General features: G+C 46.3%; 1 protein-coding gene across 1 annotated transcript in view; it reads right to left on the reverse strand.

Annotated features, from left to right (window-relative positions):
- Positions 1 to 22,097, reverse strand: part of LOC139584190 (DNA-binding protein RFX7-like) — a 28,994-nt gene that overhangs the window by 3,306 nt on the left and 3,591 nt on the right. Inside the window, exons 3-11 of the mRNA XM_071415747.1 lie at positions 19,988 to 20,073; positions 16,536 to 16,571; positions 16,185 to 16,307; positions 14,109 to 14,310; positions 10,992 to 11,202; positions 9,813 to 10,120; positions 6,245 to 6,426; positions 2,199 to 4,533; positions 57 to 1,945 (exon numbers count right to left, since the gene is read on the reverse strand). Of these exons, the coding sequence (XP_071271848.1) occupies positions 57 to 1,945; positions 2,199 to 4,533; positions 6,245 to 6,426; positions 9,813 to 10,120; positions 10,992 to 11,202; positions 14,109 to 14,310; positions 16,185 to 16,307; positions 16,536 to 16,571; positions 19,988 to 20,073 (5,372 nt within the window). The remainder of the gene's footprint in view (positions 1 to 56; positions 1,946 to 2,198; positions 4,534 to 6,244; positions 6,427 to 9,812; positions 10,121 to 10,991; positions 11,203 to 14,108; positions 14,311 to 16,184; positions 16,308 to 16,535; positions 16,572 to 19,987; positions 20,074 to 22,097) is intronic.

A 22,097-nucleotide genomic window follows, 5' to 3' on the forward strand; every position in this document is an offset into this window, starting at 1 on the left:
GGGGGTGGGGACTCTGGAGCTGGGGGTGGGGACTCCGGAGCTGGGGACTCTGGAGCTGGGGACTCCGGAGCTGGGGGTGGGGACTCTGGAGCTGGGAGTGGGGACTCCGGAGTAGCCTAGCCTGGGTTTGTAGTAGCTGGGGATGGAGCTGTCCTGAGGCCTCCTGAAGCTCCTGGATCTGCTGTAGCTCCAGGTCCACATCCTCACCGCCAGGGCCTGATTGTGCTTGGTTGAAGCTCATCTCCCCCCCGCCTCCTCCGGTACTGGTGAGGTAGCCCCCGTGCTGCTGGAGCTCGAAAGAGGCATGGTTGGAGCTGACAGTCTGCAGCTGAGACTGATGGGCGTTCCCTCCTCCATCTCCTCCAGCGGTGAAGCCCCCAGGGGCAGTCTGACTCTGAGACTGGGTCTCCAGCATCTGGGTGAGGTTCATGCGGGCGGTATAGTTGGAAGGGAGGTTGTTGATGCCCAGGCCCCTCACAGCGTCGTTCACGTCAGAGTCCATCTTACTCAGGAGGACGTTGGTGATCTTAGTGGCATTACTCTGGTTCTGTCCCTGGATGCCCTGCATCTCCACAACGCTCTGCATCATGATGTTTAAGGGCACCGATTGGCTGCGCTGGGCCATGCTGTGGAGGTTGCCGCCCACCGATTGGCTGTCGGACAGGATGCTGAGTATTTCCTGTGAGGTCATGGGGGAACTAAACTGCGAGACAACCAATCGAGTGGTAGTGCCGGTGCCGGAGGTTGTGACGGTACCAATGGTTGTGTCGGTACCGCTGAAGGTCATCTGACGCACGGCGGGGCTGACGCTGCGACAACGGAACGTCCCGCCCCCTGATGACAAGGCTCCACCCTTGCTGTCCAGAGGGGCGGGCACAGCGAAGCTCTCGTCCTGTTTGGTTGCCGTGTTGGTGGGTGTGGTCGATACGCTGGTCAACTGCTGTCGCACCGGAGAGATGAGTGTGAGATGCTCAAAATGGCTACCGTCCTGCTGTCTGGACTGGGCCTGGAAAGATTGGCCGCTGTGGCCCGGGACAGCGAAGGCGTGCGGCTTACGGAAGTGATCGTCCACTAGATCCTGGTAACTAGGCAGGAGTCCACCAAGGCTGTGGTTCGAGATGGATAACCCAGACCCTGGCCCTGCTCCGACTTCTCCAGTAGCTTCAGTACCACTACTGTTGTAGCGGTTGTTGATCCACTCCAGTTTAGCCTTGTCTGGGTGCGTGGCCATGGGTCTCTGCATGGGCTTGATGGGACTGGAGGAGACAGACATCACGGAGGCATCGTGGTAACCCCCTGTCATGCTGGAGTTGATAGGGGTGAAGGCAAACGGGTTCCTGCACTCCACCGGGCTGGGCGGGATGCCGCTAGAACAGTTAGACAGAGCGCTTATAGGGGTGTGTCGGCCTCCTAGAGGCCCCTCCACGGGCGTGATAGGGGCCATGCTGTGATGGCAGCAGGGGCTCTCTCTGGTCAGCCCGTACCCGCCGAGAGTCATCTCCGTGGGGGTAGGAGTTGGAGTCAGGGTGGGGGTTGGGGTGGGGGTCTGGATGGGGGTTGTGCTGCTATGGGCAGACTGGTAGAAAGAGGAGCTACCCCCCTGGTGGTGGGTGTTGAGGATGGGCCCCTGAGGGCCCCCAGGCAGGCCCTGGAGAGACATATTATCCACACAGCTACTGAACAGCGGCTGGAGGCCCTTCAGCTTCATCTGTTCTTCCATCTGTACCAGTTCCTCTACTATGCTGTCCTGGGTCATATCATCATCGTTAAATGAGAAGTAGTCCATGGTGGAGCCGTGCTGGGAGGCTGAGGAGGTAAAGTCCACCATCTCCTGGTGAAGGCCAGATAACTGATCAGAGGAGGCTGAGGTCTGGGACATGATGTTGGAGAGTTGGTGTTGGTCGGTAGAACCCAGGGGCTGCTGCTTGGTGTGGTCTGCTGCTATCTAGAATAGAGTGAAATAGAACAGAACTTTATTGACAATCAGAGGAGGAGGGACAATGTTTTATTGGTATCACCCTACAAGGATGATTTCAAAAACATCAAATGACATTTTAATAAGCAATGTGTCCGATCAATTGTTATAATATTGTGGAATGACACTTTAACAAACTTTTGTAAACTAAACAAATGAAAAATAGTTCGCCTGATATACTGTACTAAAGACCGGCACATAGTGGGTCATAATAAGTACTCACAGTCTGAGTGAAGACCTGTTTCTGCAGCTCTTCCAGATGTCCTAAGGCTGACTCTTCCAACATTGTGCTATTCATGTTCCCCATCACAGAGACAGAGTGTTGTTGTGCCCCTACCGCCATCGCAGAGACAGAGGCCTCAGAGTGTTGCTGTGCTCCTACCGCCATCGCAGAGACAGAGTGTTGTTGTGCTCCTACCGCCATCGCAGAGACAGAGGCCTCAGAGTGTTGTTGTGCTCCTACCGCCATCGCAGAGACAGAGTGTTGCTGTGCTCCTACCGCCATCGCAGAGACAGAGGTCTCAGAGTGTTGCTGTGCCCCTACCGCCATCGCAGAGACAGAGTGTTGCTGTGCTCCTACCGCCATCGCAGAGACAGAGGTCTCAGAGTGTTGCTGTGCTCCTACCGCCATCGCAGAGACAGAGGCCTCAGAGTGTTGCTGTGCTCCTACCGCCATCGCAGAGACAGAGGCCTCAGAGTGTTGCTGTGCCCCTACCGCCATCGCAGAGACAGAGGTCTCAGAGTGTTGCTGTGCCCCTACCGCCATCGCAGAGACAGAGGCCTCAGAGTGTTGCTGTGCTCCTACCGCCATCGCAGAGACAGAGGCCTCAGAGTGTTGCTGTGCTCCTACCGCCATCGCAGAGACAGAGGCCTCAGAGTGTTGTTGTGCTCCTACCGCCATCGCAGAGACAGAGTGTTGCTGTGCTCCTACCGCCATCGCAGAGACAGAGGCCTCAGAGTGTTGTTGTGCTCCTACCGCCATCACAGAGACAGAGTGTTGCTGTGCCCCTACCGCCATCACAGAGACAGAGGCCTCAGAGTGTTGTTGTGCTCCTACCGCCATCGCAGAGACAGAGTGTTGTTGTGCTCCTACCGCCATCGCAGAGACAGAGTGTTGCTGTGCTCCTACCGCCATCGCAGAGACAGAGTGTTGTTGTGCTCCTACCGCCATCGCAGAGACAGAGGCCTCAGAGTGTTGCTGTGCTCCTACTGTCCCTGCTGTGATCTGCTGTAGTAAGGCCTGTTGCTGCTGTTGTTGCTGCTGTTGTTGCTGCTGTTGTTGTTGTTGTTGTTGCTGTTGTTGTTGCTGCTGTTCAGACACTGTGGTGGTGGTTGTACCAGAGGCTTCAGTGGTGGTGGTGTGACTGCTGACAGTGCTGAGACGTAGAGTTAGAGAGGACTGGTCTTCCTGTTTCACTAGCAGCAACGAGGAGGACGTGGGCTTCACACTGCCAGTCTGAGAGGAGAAGGAGGAGATCTCTGCGTTTGTGACGGGCGAGTCGGACAGCGCCAGGATCTGCGTGGGCACTAGGTGTTGTTTCACCGTCACTCGACAGGGGGCGCTCTCTGGTCGGGCGGGGGTGCCTTGTCTGGCTGGGACCCTCTTGGCGGCGGCGGGAACCCCTGGTTTGGGGTCAAAGGTCACACCTAAAGGTTGCTGGGAGATGAAAACACGCTTCACAGGGATCACGTGGGTGGAATCCAGACCAGGGCCGGTTCGCTTCCGGGGACTCTTAGAACCTGACGCACAGGAGGAGGAGTCTTTAGCAGACAATAGGGTAACAGCCGATAAGCCATTGGACGAGGAGGACTTTCCGCTGACGTTAGGAGCGTTCTGATTGGCCGAGGGCACAACAGTCAGATAAAAAGTACTTTCTTGGTGACAGGTGGTGGCAGTGCTGCTGTTATTATTGCTGTCCTGCTTGGTCTCTACCCTAATAGTCGCTGCATTGGTGGCAGAGGTGGGAGGGGAGCTAGAGGAGGGGTAGCTTTTGGTCCTGTCGGCCACTCTGTCAGGTCCCGGTGAGCATATGACCAGGAGCGAGGGTTCGCTGGACGCTCGGTACTTAGTGGCCCTCTCTGGACCCTTGGACCCACCGGGGGACTTCTGTATGGTGCTCCGTTTATCAGAGTTAGAGCCCGGGGTATTGTCAGTGATGATGGCCTCAGGAGCCACTGTGGGAGTAGGGGTGGAGGCTGGGGCGCCAGGCCGTACTACAGGGCACTGTGGGATGGCTGGGGCTGGGGGGCCTCCCTGGCTCTGTCCCTGTTGCCGGACCTCCTCTAGGGCAGCGATGGTGGTAAAGGTGGTGGTGGTGGTGGTTCCCACCCCGGCCGAGGCTGAAGCCGGCCTGAGGACCATACTGTTACTGCTGGTACTGATAGTGTTGCTAGGGGTCAGGGAGACGGCGGTCATCTTGACCACGTTGACGTGGGAGCTGAACTGGGGCTGGATCACGTGGTGGGTCTTCATGGGGCTGTTGGTGATGAGTAGGGTGGGGGGCGAACGCAGGGTGATGCCCCCCGTGGCAGAGGGCTTGGGGAGGATCTGGGGGTACCTGTGGCGTCAGGAGATGGAAATAAATTATTAACACAAACAAAGACAACTGAACTTTATAGGGCTGGTTTCTTGGACTAAAAAACATGATCAATGGAGAATGTTCCTTGAATTAGCTTTTTAGCTACAAGGGCTATGATGGTAGGGATGCTACTGTATTAAAGGGTTCTTCGGCTGTCCACATAGGAGAACCCTTTGAAGAACCCTTTTTGGTCCCAGTTAGAACCCTTTTGGGTTCCATGTAGAACCCTTTTGGTTCTAGATAGAACCATTTTGGTTCCAGTTAGAAGTTAGAACCCTTTGGTTCCAGTTAGAACCCTTTTGGTTCCATGTAGAACCCTTTTGGTTCCAGTTAGAAGTTAGAATCCTTTGGTTCCAGTTAGAACCCTTTTGGATTCCATGCAGAACCCTTTCCACGGAGGGTTGTAAGAATTTTTTGAAGATAAATACACAACGCAGAGGACGAGAGGTCAATACAGTACTAAAGGTCAAGAGGACGAGAGGTCAATACAGTACTAAAGGTCAAGAGGACGAGAGGTCAATACAGTACTAAAGGTCAGGAGGACGAGAGGTCAATACAGTACTAAAGGTCAAGAGGACGAGAGGTCAATACAGTACTAACGATCATTGGAAATAGTTTTTTTTTTCTGTAATAGGGGATTAATGATCAATGGGTCAGAGACATGTGAGGAATTTCAGTCTGGGACTCATAGCTACATGGTAAGTTCTCATTGGTCCAAATTGTTAATACGTTGAGCCTGAAATAGGATACTTGTTATTTGGCTATTGGCCCAGTTTTATTACAAGGAATTCTAATTGGTCAACCACAGGCTAGGGTTGGGTTATAAAACTACATCCTGTCACTTTGTTCACTGGAGATAATCACTGAGGAGAGAATCACTGAGGAGAGAATCACTGAAGAGAATCACTGCAGAGAATCACTGAGGAGAGAATCACTGAAGAGAATCACTGAAGAGAATCACTGAGGAGAGAATCACTGAGGAGAGAATCACTGAGGAGAGAATCACTGAGGAGAGAATCACTGAAGAGAATCACTGAAGAGAATCACTGAGGAGAGAATCACTGAGGAGAGAATCACTGAGGAGAGAATCAACGAAGAGAATCACTGAGGAGAGAATCACTGAATAGAATCACTGAAGGAAATCACAGAGGAGAGAATCACTGAGGAGAGAATCACTGAAGAGAGAATCCCTGAAGAGAATCACTGAAGAGAATCACTGAGGAAAGAATCACTGAAGAGAGAATCACTGAGGAAAGAATCACTGAAGAGAGAATCACTGAAGAGAATCACTGAGGAAAGAATCACTGAGGAGAGAATCACTGAAGAGAGTCACTGAAGAGAATCACTGTGGACAGGGGAGAATCAACATCTACCTCTCAGCATAACATCCATGATTTGTCCTCTTTGAATGAACCTATTTTTCTCCCCCTGATTTGCTTTGGGGTCTGTGTTATTGAAGAGTAACATCAACTGCTAACAGGGTTCTACCAGGAACCAAAAAGGGTTCTACCAGGAACCAAAAAGGGTTCTCATATGGGGACAGCTGAGGAACCCTTTAGGAACCCTTTTTACTAAGAGGGTGGGCTTAATCTGTGTCCGGAAAACCGGCCCATAGTGTATTTAAAAGTATCCTATAGAAATAAAATCTATTATTATGATAAATGGTGATGATGATGATTCTCATTATTACCTGTGCCTAGCCAGGCGGTCTCCCACGGGGCTGGCTGAGATGTTCTGGGGCGTTTTAGGGGACTGTCTGTGGGTCAGAGACTGGGTGTGGGTGACCACTTGGAAGTTGACCGTCGGCAGGACCTTCCCCTCGGCGGACCCCACCGGGCTAGGGGATGTCATCAGCTGCCTGCTCCTCTGGACCTGCCGGGGGACACGCACAGTGGGAACATGTTAGACAACGGCCGCTTGTAACGCCAAAGGGTCGGGGGTTCGATTCCCGAGGCCACCCATACGTAAAATGCATGCAGTGTGACTGTAAGTCGCTTTGGATAAAAGCATCTGTTAAAAGATCTAGATTATTGTTATTATTACTGGTGAAGAAGGAAGTAACACTCCTCAGGCATGAAATATGGGCCCAAGGTCATGTAGTTCTGGGCCCAAGGTCATGTAGATCTGGGCCCAAGGTCATGTAGATCTGGGTCCAAGGCCATGTAGATCTGGGCCCAAGGTCATGTAGATCTGGTCCCAAGGTCATGTAGATCTGGGCCCAAGGCCATGTAGATCTGGGCCCAAGGTCATGTAGATCTGGTCCCAAGGTCATGTAGATCTGGGCCCAAGGTCATGTAGATCTGGGCCCAAGGTCATGTAGATCTGGTCCCAAGGTCATGTAGATCTGGGCCACTATTCAGAAAGCCTCTCAGAGTAGGAGTGCAGATCTAGGATCAGTTTAGCCTTTTATATCATAATAAATAAGAGGACAGATCCTAGACCAGGACTCCTACTCTGAGACGCTTGATACATACTGCCCCGGTCTCAGAGGAGGAATGCAGATCTAGGATCAGTGTTGCCTGGAGCCCTTTACACTCTTACCCTTATAGGGGTTGAAAATGGCAGATACATACCGCACAGGACAAGAAGTTGCCCCCATCTCTCCCGCTAATTGAGCAATTTTTGCAACTTTTTTGTTGTCTAAGTGAGGGAAATGCTGTAAATTAAGAGAGGGTTTAGTCTCTGGGATTAGGGCCCCGTCTAGTTTCTGGGATTAGGGCCCGGTTTAGTCTCTGGGATTAGGGCCCGGTTTAGTCTCTGGGATTAGGGCCCGGTCTAGACTCTGGGATTAGGGCCCGGTCTAGTCTCTGGGATTAGGGCCTGGTCTACTCTCTGGGATTAGGGCCAGGTCTAGTCTCTGGGATTAGGGCCCGGTCTCTGGGATTAGGGCCCGGTCTAGACTCTGGGATTAGGGCCCGATCTAGTCTCTGGGATTAGGGCCTGGTCTCTGGGATTAGGGCCCGGTTTAGTCTCTGGGATTAGGGCCCGGTTTAGTCTCTGGGATTAGGGCACGGTCTAGTTTCTGGGATTAGGGCCCGGTCTCTGGGATTAGGGCCCGGTCTAGTCTCTGGGATTAGGGCCCGGTTTAGTCTCTGGGATTAGGGCCTGGTCTAGTCTCTGGGATTAGGGCCCGGTCTCTGGGATTAGGGCCCGGTCTAGACTCTGGGATTAGGGCCCGATCTAGTCTCTGGGATTAGGGCCCGGTTTAGTCTCTGGGATTAGGGCCTGGTCTAGACTCTGGGATTAGGGCCTGGTCTAGTCTCTGGGATTAGGGCACGGTCTAGACTCTGGGATTAGGGCCTGGTCTAGTTTCTGGGATTAGGGCCTGGTCTAGTCTCTGGGATTAGGGCCCGGTTTAGTCTCTGGGATTAGGGCCTGGTCTAGTTTCTGGGATTAGGGCCCGGTCTAGTCTCTGGGATTAGGGCCAGGTCTAGTCTCTGGGATTAGGGCCCGGTCTCTGGGATTAGGGCCCGATCTAGTCTCTGGGATTAGGGCCTGGTCTCTGGGATTAGGGCCCGGTCTAGTCTCTGGGATTAGGGCCCGGTCTAGTTTCTGGGATTAGGGCCTGGTCTAGTCTCTGGGATTAGGGCCCGGTTTAGTCTCTGGGATTAGGGCCTGGTCTAGTCTCTGGGATTAGGGCCCGGTCTAGTCTCTGGGATTAGGGCCAGGTCTAGTCTCTGGGATTAGGGCCCGGTCTCTGGGATTAGGGCCCGGTCTAGACTCTGGGATTAGGGCCCGATCTAGTCTCTGGGATTAGGGCCTGGTCTCTGGGATTAGGGCCCGGTCTAGACTCTGGGATTAGGGCCCGGTCTAGTCTCTGGGATTAGGGCCTGGTCTCTGGGATTAGGGCCCGGTCTAGACTCTGGGATTAGGGCCCGGTCTAGTCTCTGGGATTAGGGCCCGGTCTCTGGGATTAGGGCCCGGTCTAGACTCTGGGATTAGGGCCCGGTCTAGTCTCTGGGATTAGGGCCCGGTCTAGTCTCTGGGATTAGGGCCCGGTCTAGTCTCTGGGATTAGGGCCCGGTTTAGTCTCTGGGATTAGGGCCTGGCAGTATGTCCTGCTCCGCCGACTCATTGAAGTAGAAATCTTCATCCAAATCGAGGTTAGTGATCGCTGTTCTGATTTTGGAAACAATGGAATCAACATTATGTACATAAAAAAGTTACGGTCAGTGCCAAAAAAGACACCAAACAGCAGAATTGTTCAGGAGCTATCCATCGCAGCGCCATTCTTGACATTCAATAAACTGTTGCCTTATTTTTCCTTTTAATACTGAGCATGTCGTCTAAAAGCAGTATCAATCTTGTCTGATCTGTGTGTGTATCTGTGTGTGTATCTGTGTGTGTGTATCTGTGTGTGTGTATCTGTGTGTGTGTATCTGTGTGTGTATCTGTGTGTGTATCTGTGTGTGTATCTGTGTGTGTGTATCTGTGTGTGTGTATCTGTGTGTGTGTATCTGTGTGTGTATCTGTGTGTGTATCTGTGTGTGTATCTGTGTGTGTGTATCTGTGTGTGTGTATATGTGTGTGTGTATCTGTGTGTGTGTATCTGTGTGTGTATCTGTGTGTGTGTATATGTGTGTGTGTATCTGTGTGTGTGTATCTGTGTGTGTATCTGTGTGTGTGTATCTGTGTGTGTATATGTGTGTGTGTATCTGTGTGTGTGTGTATCTGTGTGTGTATCTGTGTGTGTGTATATGTGTGTGTATCTGTGTGTGTGTATCTGTGTGTGTATCTGTGTGTGTATCTGTGTGTGTATCTGTGTGTGTGTATCTGTGTGTGTGTATATGTGTGTGTGTATCTGTGTGTGTGTATCTGTGTGTGTGTATCTGTGTGTGTGTATATGTGTGTGTGTATCTGTGTGTGTGTATCTGTGTGTGTGTATATGTGTGTGTGTATCTGTGTGTGTATCTGTGTGTGTATCTGTGTGTGTATCTGTGTGTGTGTGTATCTGTGTGTGTATCTGTGTGTGTGTATCTGTGTGTGTGTATCTGTGTGTGTATCTGTGTGTGTGTATATGTGTGTGTATCTGTGTGTGTATGTGTGTGTGTATATGTGTGTGTGTATATGTGTGTGTGTATATGTGTGTGTGTGTATCTGTGTGTGTATCTGTGTGTGTATCTGTGTGTGTGTATATGTGTGTGTGTATCTGTGTGTGTATCTGTGTGTGTGTATCTGTGTGTGTATATGTGTGTGTGTATGTGTGTGTGTATCTGTGTGTGTGTGTATCTGTGCATACATATGTTATCCCATCGTACCGTGATGGGGCTGGGGACAGCTGCCACCACAATACCAATGGTAGGTTGTGGTGAGAGCAGAGCTGGACTTCCACAGGGGATAGCTGGCCCTGGGGTGCTGGCCTCGGTCCTCCTGGCCTGGTTCTGTCCCTGGGCCTCTCCAGGCAGGGGGGACTGGAGCTTCTGCTCCTGCTGTTTCTTCTGGATCTTCCTCTGGAGCTGCTGCTTGGCGTCCACCGACGGAGAGGCCAGCGTCTTCACCTGCGGCTGGAAGGACGAGGCCTCGGACGTGGGCACGAACGCAGAGGTTGGCGTGGGCGTCTTCAGACCTGGTGAGATATACAGATGAGAAAAGAGATTTCTCAACACGCCTGAGAAATGGTTTTAAAAGTTGTTGAATCAACTACAGTTTGATACACGAGCAAGAATCACAACTTCGTTCCCATCAACAGCCCTAAACCTAGCCCCGTTACCTGTGGGTGCCCGCTTAGCCTTGCCATGGACTTGGTCCCAATGTAGTGACCGTTGAGTGACTGTTGACTGTGGCCATCAACAACACCCAATACCGTCTCTACCAACATCCCCATTAGCCATGCCTACCTATAGATTCCATACCACCATCCCAATTAGCCATGCCTACCTGTAGCTTCCATACCACCATCCCAATTAGCCATGCCTACCTGTAGCTTCCATACCACCATCCCAATTAGCCATGCCTACCTGTAGCTTCCATACCACCATCCCAATTAGCCATGCCTACCTGTAGCTTCCATACCACCATCCCAATTAGCCATGCCTACCTGTAGCTTCCATACCACCATCCCCATTAGCCATGCCTACCTGTAGCTTCCATACCACCATCCCCATTAGCCATGCCTACCTGTAGCTTCCATACCACCATCCCAATTAGCCATGCCTACCTGTAGCTTCCATACCACCATCCCAATTAGCCATGCCTACCTGTAGCTTCCATACCACCATCCCCATTAGCCATGCCTACCTGTAGCTTCCATACCACCATCCCCATTAGCCATGCCTACCTGTAGCTTCCATACCACCATCCCAATTAGCCATGCCTACCTGTAGCTTCCATACCACCATCCCCATTAGCCATGCCTACCTGTAGCTTCCATACCACCATCCCCATTAGCCATGCCTACCTGTAGCTTCCATACCACCATCCCCATTAGCCATGCCTACCTGTGGGAGTCCCAGTCATGACGGTGATGGCAGCCATAGACTTGGTTCCTATGTAATGACTGTTGAGCAGGAAGCGGGCCAGGTCCTCCACGGCATCAAACTGTCTGCTGAGGACCTTCTGAGCCCACTCACACACCAAGCCACAGGCCGCTGAGCGCATCTCGTCCTCTGCACTGGGAGACTGGCCCGACGACGGCTCCATCGGCTCACACTGGGGAGAAGAGGGTTAAGTAGGGGAAGAGGTCATATATGATATCCTGTCTGGAGTTTGGGGAAGAGGTCATTCAGATATGATATCCTGTCTGGAGTTTAGGGAAGAGGTCATTCAGATATGATATCCTGTCTGGAGTTTGGGGAAGAGTTCATTCAGATATGATATCCTGTCTGAAGTTTGGGGAAAAGGTCATTCAGATATGATATCCTGTCTGGAGTTAGGGGGAAGAGTTCATTCAGATATGATATCCTGTCTGGAGTTTGGGGAAGAGTTCAGATGTGATATCCTGTCTGGAGTTTGGGGAAGAGGTCATTCAGATATGATATCCTGTCTGAAGTTTAGGGAAGAGGTCATTCAGATATTATATCCTGTCTGAAGTTTAGGGAAGAGGTCATTCAGATATGATATCCTGTCTGGAGTTTGGGGAAGAGGTCATTCAGATATGATATCCTGTCTGGAGTTTGGGGAAGAGGTCATTCAGATATGATATCCTGTCTGGAGTTTAGGGAAGAGGTCATTCAGATATGATATCCTGTCTGGAGTTTGGGGAAGAGTTCATTCAGATATGATATCCTGTCTGAAGTTTGGGGAAAAGGTCATTCAGATATGATATCCTGTCTGGAGTTTGGGGAAGAGTTCATTCAGATATGATATCCTGTCTGAAGTTTAGGGAAGAGGTCATTCAGATATGATATCCTGTCTGAAGTCTGGGGAAGAGGTCATTCAGATATGATATCCTGTCTGGAGTTTGGGGAAGAGGTCATTCAGATATGATATCCTGTCTGGAGTTTGGGGAAGAGGTCATTCAGATATGATATCCTGTCTGGAGTTTGGGGAAGAGGTCATTCAGATATGATATCCTGTCTGGAGTTTGGGTGGATTTACTAGGAATGAGATCAATTCCATTTAAATTCAGATCTAAACTGAAATTCAAATTCTCAATGAGATTTGGAATTGGATTATCAGTTTACTTCCTGAATTGAAATGGAACTGACCCCAACCCTGATGACATGAAACTGACCCCAACCCTGATGAAATGGAACTGACCCCAACCCTGATGAAATGAAACTGACCCCAACCCTGATGAAATGGAACTGACCCCAACCCTGATGAAATGGAACTGACCCCAACCCTGATGAAATGAAACTGACCCCAACCCTGATGAAATGAAACTGACCCCAACCCTGATGAAATGAAACTGACCCCAACCCTGATGAAATGAAACTGACCCCAACCCTGATGAAATGGAACTGACCCCAACCCTGATGAAATGAAACTGACCCTAAACCTGATGAAATGGAACTGACCCCAACCCTGATTAAATGAAACTGACCCCAACCCTGATGAAATGAAACTGACCCTAAACCTGATGAAATGAAACTGACCCCAACCCTGATGACATGGAACTGACCCCAACCCTGATGACATGGAACTGACCCCAACCATGATGAAATGGAACTGACCCCAACCCTGATGAAATGGAACTGACCCCAACCATGATGAAATGGAACTGACCCCAACCCTGATGAAATGGAACTGACCCCAACCCTGATGAAATGGAACTGACCCCAACCCTGATGAAATGGAACTGACCCCAACCATGATGAAATGGAACTGACCCCAACCATGATGAAATGGAACTGACCCCAACCCTGATGAAATGAAACTGACCCCAACCATGATGAAATGGAACTGACCCCAACCATGATGAAATGAAACTGACCCCAACCCTGATGACATGGAACTGACCCCAACCCTGATGACATGGAACTGACCCCAACCCTGATGACATGGAACTGACCCCAACCATGATGAAATGGAACTGACCCCAACCCTGATGAAATGGAACTGACCCCAACCCTGATGAAATGGAACTGACCCCAAACCTGATGAAATGGAACTGACCCCAACCCTGATGAAATGGAACTGACCCCAACCCTGATGAAATGGAACTGACCCCAACCCTGATGAAATGGAACTGACCCCAACACTGATGAAATGGATCTGACCCCAACCCTGATGAAATGGAACTGACCCCAACCCTGATGAAATGGAACTGACCCCAACCCTGATGAAATGGAACTGACCCCAACCCTGATGAAATGGAACTGACCCCAACCCTGATGAAATGGAACTGACCCCAAACCTGATGAAATGAAACTGACCCCAACCCTGATGAAATGGAACTGACCCCAACCCTGATGAAATGGAACTGACCCCAAACCTGATGAAATGAAACTGACCCCAACCCTGATGAAATGGATCTGACCCCAACCCTGATGAAATGGAACTGACCCCAACCATGATGAAATGGAACTGACCCCAACCCTGATGAAATGAAACTGACCCCAACCCTGATGAAATGGAACTGACCCCAACCCTGATAAAATGAAACTGACCCCAATCCTGATGAAATGGAACTGACCCCAACCCCTGATGAAATGGAACTGACCCCAACCCTGATGAAATGGAACTGACCCCAACGCTGATGAAATGAAACTGACCCCAACCCATGATGAAATGGAACTGACCCCAACCCTGATGAAATGGAACTGACCCCAACCATGATGAAATGGAACTGACCCCAACCCTGATGAAATGGAACTGACCCCAACCCTGATGAAATAGAACTGACCCCAACCATGATGAAATGGAACTGACCCCAACCCTGATGAAATGAAACTGACCCCAACCCTGATGAAATGGAACTGACCCCAACCATGATGAAATGGAACTGACCCCAACCCTGATGAAATGAAACTGACCCCAACCCTGATGAAATGGAACTGACCCCAACCATGATGAAATGGAACTGACCCCAACCATGAAATCTACATGTACTTACTCTGAAATGATTATGGCCACTTCCTGGCTAAAAAAAAAGAGCCATCATGTAAACTTACCCCGTCGTCTGATTTTTGTAAGTCCAAGTTGGGCAGAGAAGGCATGTGAACAAAAGCTTTCTTCCTCAGTCCACTATAACAGTATTTAGATTTGCCCCTCATGCCCAGGCGGCGAGCCTTCATGTTGGGAAAGACATGCTTCATGATCTTCCCAAAGTCTGCAGCACTCAGTGGGTGGTAGGCAAGACTGTCACAGTAGCTCCTGAAACACATTCACAACATGATAGACATGACTTGTATTAATACAATATGATAGACATGACTTGTAATACAATATGATAGACATGACTTGTATTCATACAATATGATAGACATGACTTGTATTAATACAATATGATAGACATGACATGTATTAATACAATATGGTAGACATGACTTGTAATACAATATGATAGACATGACTTGTATTAATACAATATGATAGACATGACTTGTAATACAATATGATAGACATGACTTGTAATACAATATGATAGACATGACTTGTATTAATACAATATGATAGACATGACTTGTAATACAATATGATAGACATGACTTGTATTAATACAATATGATTGTCAGGTTTTGGCCAAGACTGTTCGGGTTTTGGTCACTAGATGTCCCCATTGCACCTTTTTTGTACCTTTTGTTTTTCTTGCTCTATTATTGTTTGCACCTGTAGGTCATTCCCTTGTTAGTATTTAAACCCTGTGTGTTCCTCAGTTCCTTGCTCAGTGTTTGTAAGTTAGCACCCAGCCCCAGCCCAAGCCTTGTTTTATATAGAGATTTCTCTTGTTGGATTTTCCAGAGGTTCTCTGGTTTAGTTCTTGTGTATTATTTGAGTAGTCTTTTGAGGTTTGTTTTTCCCTGCTGTTTTTTACCACTTTGTGGAGTTTCTTTTGTATTTTGGAGGATTTCCATTTTGTGCCTCTTGGCTTTATTTTTGGACATTGTGGATTTAGTTTCTTTGCCTGAAGATTTTGTTCTTTAATTAAACCACCATCTCTAGTACTGCTGTGTCTGCCTCATCTTCTGGGTTCTGACGATTATTAGTGACTGTTTCTCGCACCGGGTCCTGACAATGATAGACATTACTTGTAATACAATATGATAGACATGACTTGTAATACAATATGATAGACATGACTTGTAATACAATATGATAGACATGACTTGTAATACAATATGATAGACATGACTTGTATTACAATATGATAGACATGACTTGTATTACAATATGATAGACATGACTTGTATTACAATATGATAGACATGACTTGTATTACAATATGATAGACATGACTTGTATTACAATATGATAGACATGACTTGTATTAATACAATATGATAGACATGACTTGTATTAATACAATATGATAGACATGACTTGTAATACAATATGATAGACATGACTTGTATTAATACAATATGATAGACATGACTTGTAATACAATATGATAGACATGACTTGTAATACAATATGATAGACATGACTTGTAATACAATATGATAGACATGACTTGTATTAATACAATACAATCTGTACATGTTGAGTTATTCCTAACCACTGTTGCCCCTGCATTGCTTGCCATCTCTGGTGTTTTAGGCTGGGTAACTGTTGATGTGAAAAGGGCTTTATAAAATACATTTGATTGACAGAAAGAAACACACTAAAGTTAAATGATTCTCCAGTGAATATAAGATAAACAAATATAATAAATGTAAACGTGGCAAATAAACTTAAAACTTTTGAACTAGAACTTGGATGATTTTCCTATCGACGATTTTGGCACAAGGCACATTCATCAATCCATTCCTTCAACCGGACAAACCACTACTAATACACTCAACGGCCGCTGTCCCAGACAGTTTAAACCTAGTCTAGGAAGCACTTTCGATGGAGATTCTGTGCTGAGAACCCAGGTAGGGTTGCAACATTCCAGTACCTTCCCTCAAAAATAACCAGGTTTTTCAGAAATCCTGGTTTGGAGGATTTAAGATTTTTTTTTGCTTATTCCCTTTTGATTCCTGGAATCTTCTAACCAGGATTTCCTGGAAAACCTTTTGCAACCCTAATGTACAGGCCATACTCACTTGTACTCGTCGTACACCTCTTGCTTTGGCAGTGATGTCTCAGGGTGCTCCTCTAGGTGATTCCGGATCCAGTTGAAAGCGTACATCTGCTGTGTTCGACTGGACGACATGCCACTCTGGTCACTGAAACGGTTAAAGTCAACACCGACACAAACAGGTTAGTGGTGAAACGACCCGGAAACTGATACGTTCTTGTGATGTGTGTTTGACCTTGAAAAGACAAGGCAGTGTGTAAAGAAAGACGGTCTCCGGTTTTGTTTGGATTTCTTTCAGGGAATAGTGTGTGTGTGTGTGTGCGTGTGTGTGTGTGTGTGTGTGTGTGCGTGCGTGCGTGTGTAATGTAGTAAGTACCATAGTCCAGGAGTGGAGGCTCTCTGGTTCTCAGTCCTAGTGATGTTGCAGTGTTGAAGAGTTGAGGTAATGGATGGACAAACAGACAAAGATGGAGTAACAAATTAAGAAACACGGAAAGCTGGATATAATAGCAAATCAATCATTATACTAGTAGCGCTTCATAATCGTACGAATAAACATTATATGAGCAGTCATAAGCATCAGATCACAATACAGAGACTGCAGTGTTGAATATTGATGCAAAGGAATTGTATAGATAGGTTTTTCCCCCAAAATGCACTGAAATATTAGTCGAATGAATGCATCCTGCTTGTAGAGCCCTGCACGGGCATTCGTTTTAAGCCCCCGCCCACCCATGCCTGGGAAGTTCAGGACCTACCCTACCCAGGCCTGATTACTTCTGCCAAATTTAAGAACCCTGCCCGAAATCCGAAATAACGTCCTCTTTTTTAGTAAATCCATGAGCTGCTCCTCTCTGTCTGTCACTAGCTCCCTGCGCGCAGCTCGCTCTGCATGCGCTCTGCTCATGGCGGCTCTGAGTCTGTGAGTAACCGTAGCAACGGCTCCCTGCGCGCAGCTCGCTCTGCTCACGGCGGCTCTGAGTCTGTGAGTAACCGTAGCAACGGCTCCGCTTGGGCTCTGCTCCGCTCAACGAAGAGACACCAGAAAGCAGTTAGCTGTTAGCTACTTTTCATTACTCTAAACTCGGACAAAAAATAACCTCTTCTGTCTTGTATTTGACGAGGCTGAAGCGCTTCTGACACCATGTTAATGATCTTAGTCAGATATGACTGTACTGCAGCAGCAGAGCACGAGCGAATGGCTCAGCTTCAAAATGTTACTGATCAATTTAGTTTTAAACGAGCCCTGCCGGTACCCTAGTTATTGATGAAAAAATAGGCCCTACCCGACCCTAACCGGATGTATAATGTCGTGGCCTGTCGGGCTCGGGTCGGGTAGCAGCACTCTACCTGCTTGTGATCAAAAAACAGCCGGGTAAAAACATATCTGGAAACGCCAAAAATAAAATGGCCATAACAGTTTGTAACTTCCTGCTCAACAAACAGAAATATAGGCTACAAAGTGCAATGAGAGAATATATTATAAAATATAGGATACAAAGTGCAATGAGAGAATATATTATAAAATATAGGATACAAAGTGGAATGAGAGAATATATTATAAAATATAGGATACAAAGTGCAATGAGAGAATATATTATAAAATATAGGATACAAAGTGCAATGAGAGAATATATTATAAAATATAGGATACAAAGTGCAATGAGAGAATATATTATAAAATATAGGATACAAAGTGCAATGAGAGAATATATTATAAAATATAGGATACAAAGTGGAATGAGAGAATATATTATAAAATATAGGATACAAAGTGCAATGAGAGAATATATTATAAAATATAGGATACAAAGTGGAATGAGAGAATATATTATAAAATATAGGATACAAAGTGCAATGAGAGAATATATTATAAAATATAGGATACAAAGTGGAATGAGAGAATATATTATAAAATATAGGATACAAAGTGGAATGAGAGAATACAGTGCCTTCAGGAAGTATTCACACCCCTTGACTTTTTCCACATTTTGTTGTGTTACAGCCAGAATTGAAAATGGATTACATTTAGATTTTTTTGTCACTAGTCTACACACAATAATGTCAACGTGGAATTATGTTTTTTCGAAATTTTTACAAATGAATTACAAATAAAAAGCTGGAATGTCAATAAGTATTCAACCCATTTCTTATGGTAAGCCTAAAAAGCTTCAGGAGTAAAACATTACTTAACAAAAGTCACATAATAAGTTGCATGGACTCACTCTGTGTGCAATATTAGTGTTTAACATGACACCCCACACATACAATTATCTGTAAGGTCCCTCAGTCGCGCAGTGAATTTCAAACACAGATTAAACCACACAGACCAGGGAGATTTTCCATTGCCTCGCAAAGAAGGGCAGCTATTGGTAGATGGGTCAACAATGACAAAAAACGTACATTGAATATCTCTTTGAACATGGTGAAGTTATTAATTACACTTTGGATGGTGTATCAATACACCTAGTCACTACAAAGATAGAGGAGTCCTTCCTAACTCAGTTGCCGGAGAGGAAGGAAACTGCTCAGGGATTTCACCATGAGGCCAATAGTGACTTTCTGTGATAGAAGAAAACTGAGGATGGATCAACAACATTGTAGTTACTCCACAACACTAACCTAAATAACAGAGTGAAAGTAAAGAAGCCTGTACAGAATACAAATATTCCAAAACATGCATCCTGTTTGCAGCAAGGCACTAAAGTAATACTGCAAAAAATGTGGCAAAGCAATTTACCTTTTTATCCTGAATACAAAGTGTTATGTTTGTGGCAAATCCAATACAACACTTTACTGAGTACCACTCTCAATATTTTGAAGCATAGAGGTGGCTGCATCATGTTATGGGTATGCTTGTAATCGTTAAGGACTGGGGAGTTTTTCAGGATAAAAAAGAAACGGAATGGAGCTAAGCATTGGCAAAATCCTAGAGGAAAACCTGGTTCAGTCTGCTTTCCACCAGACACTGGGAGAAGAATTCACCTTTCAGCAGGACAATAACCTAAAATCCAAGGCCACATCTACACTGGAGATGCTTACCAAGAAGAAAGTGAATGTTCCCGAGTTAAAAGTTTTGACTTAAATCTGCTTGAATATCTATGACAAGACTTGTAAATGGTTGTCTAGCAATGATCAAAAAACTATTTGACAGAGCTTGAAGAATTTTCAAAAGAATAGGCAAATGTTGCACCATCCAAGAGTGGAAAGCTCTTAGAGATTTACCCAGAAAGACTTGCAGCTGTAATCACTGCCAAAGGTGATTCTAACATGTAATGACTCAGGAGGTTGAATACTTATTTGCTCAAGATATATTACTGTTTTATTATTCATGTTTAAATTATTATTATTATTTTTTTTTTTTACAAATGTTAGAATTTTTCTGCCACTTTGACTTTATAGAGTATTTTGTGTAGATCGTTAACAAAATATGACAATGAAATCAATATGAATCTCGCTTTGTAAAACAACATTTGTTAAAAGGCAAAGGGGAGTGAATACTTTCTGAAAGTATATATATGTATATATATGTATATATATATGTATGTATATGTATATATATGTATATATATGTATGTATATGTATATATATGTATGTATATATATGTATATTATAAAATATAGGCTACAAAGTGCAATGAGGTACAGCTAAATGGTTCTGTACGGCTCAGTTGGTAGAGCAAGGCCCTCGCGATGCCTGGACTGCGGGTTTGATTCCAGGTACCACCCACACAAAACATTTAGTCTCCTTGGGATAAAAGCATCTGCTACATGACATATATATATTATTATTAATAAATGAGAGAAAAAGGAGAAACAAGAAGTTACCTTTTATCATTGCCATTGCTGGGACCAGAAGGCAACTTCAAGTAGAGGTAGAGTTTTTCGATGTCTGTAAACTTCTCAACATCTTGCTGTAAAATGAGAGGTAGTAGAGAGGGGAAACAAAACATGTAGTACTGCTTCACTGTTGCCAGTTACGACCTACTTTAGTTGAATGTACTGCTTTTTAAAAAATATATATATTTTACCTTTATTTAACTAGGCAAGTCAGTTAAAGAACAAATGATTATTTTCAATGACGGCCTCCCGGGGAACGGTGGGTTAACTGCCTTGTTCAGGGGAAGAACTACAGACTTGTACGTTGTCAACTCGGGGATTCAATCCTGCAACCTTTCGGTTACTAGGCCAACGCTCTAACCACTGGGCTACACCTGGCGCCCCAATGTACTGCTTGTAGTTACAGGTAACTGCCAAAATAAAGGAAACCCCAGCATAAAGTGTCTTAATAGGGTGTTGGGTCACCACAAGCCAGAACAGCTTCAATCCACCTTGACATAGATTCTACAAGTGTCTGGAACTCTATTGGAGAGAAATTCCATAATTTGGTGATTTGTTGATGGTGGTGGAAAACACAGTATCTCGGCAGGTAGCCTAGTGGTTAGAGCGTTGGGCCAATAACCAAAAAGGTTGCTAGATCGAATCCCTGAGCTGACAAGGTAAAAAAAAAAAAATGTTGCCCCTGAACAAGGCAGTTAACCCACTGTAGGCCGTCATTGTAAATAATTATTTGTTCTTTAACTGACTTGCCTAGTTAAATAAAGGTTAAATAAAAAAAATCTTCCAGAATTGTTCAACAGTGTTGAGATCTGGTGACTGCCATGGCGTACTGTTTTCATGCTCATCAAACCACTCGTGCCCTGCGGATAGGGGGCATTGTCATCCGACAGGGCCATAACTACGGTAGCCAAAATCATCGACTTCCCAGCTATTTTTTTATACATGACCTTAAGCATGATGGAATGTTAATTGTTCAATTAACTCAGGAACCACACCTGTGTGGAAGTACCTGTGTTCAGTATACTTTGTATCCACCATTCAATCAAGTGTTTCCATTACTTTGGCAGTTACATGTCAGTCTTTCTAGATAAGACTAAAATGTCATGTAAATGTGGTTATCATGATAATCAAAACACTACACATGTTGCTGGCTCACTGACAACCTGTATTTGATTCCCACTACACATGTTGCCGGCTCACTGACAACATGTATTTGATTCCCACTACACATGTTGCTGGCTCACTGACAACATGTATTTGATTCCCACTACACATGTTGCTGGCTCACTGACAACCTGTATTTGATTCCCACTACACATGTTGCCGGCTCACTGACAACATGTATTTGATTCCCACTACACATGTTGCCGGCTCACTGACAACATGTATTTGATTCCCACTACACATGTTGCCGGCTCACTGACAACCTGTATTTGATTCCCACTACACATGTTGCCGGCTCACTGACAACATGTATTTGATTCCCACTACACATGTTGCTGGCTCACTGACAACCTGTATTTGATTCCCACTACACATGTTGCCGGCTCACTGACAACATGTATTTGATTCCCACTACACATGTTGCCGGCTCACTGACAACATGTATTTGATTCCCACTACACATGTTGCCGGCTCACTGACAACATGTATTTGATTCCCACTACACATGTTGCTGGCTCACTGACAACCTGTATTTGATTCCCACTACACATGTTGCTGGCTCACTGACAACCTGTATTTGATTCCCACTACACATGTTGCCGGCTCACTGACAACATGTATTTGATTCCCACTACACATGTTGCTGGCTCACTGACAACCTGTATTTGATTCCCACTACACATGTTGCCGGCTCACTGACAACATGTATTTGATTCCCACTACACATGTTGCTGGCTCACTGACAACATGTATTTGATTCCCACTACACATGTTGCTGGCTCACTGACAACCTGTATTTGATTCCCACTACACATGTTGCCGGCTCACTGACAACATGTATTTGATTCCCACTACACATGTTGCTGGCTCACTGACAACATGTATTTGATTCCCACTACACATGTTGCTGGCTCACTGACAACCTGTATTTGAT

The sequence above is a fragment of the Salvelinus alpinus genome, chromosome 9 (assembly GCF_045679555.1).
Source record: "Salvelinus alpinus chromosome 9, SLU_Salpinus.1, whole genome shotgun sequence".
Taxonomy (NCBI): domain Eukaryota; kingdom Metazoa; phylum Chordata; class Actinopteri; order Salmoniformes; family Salmonidae; genus Salvelinus; species Salvelinus alpinus.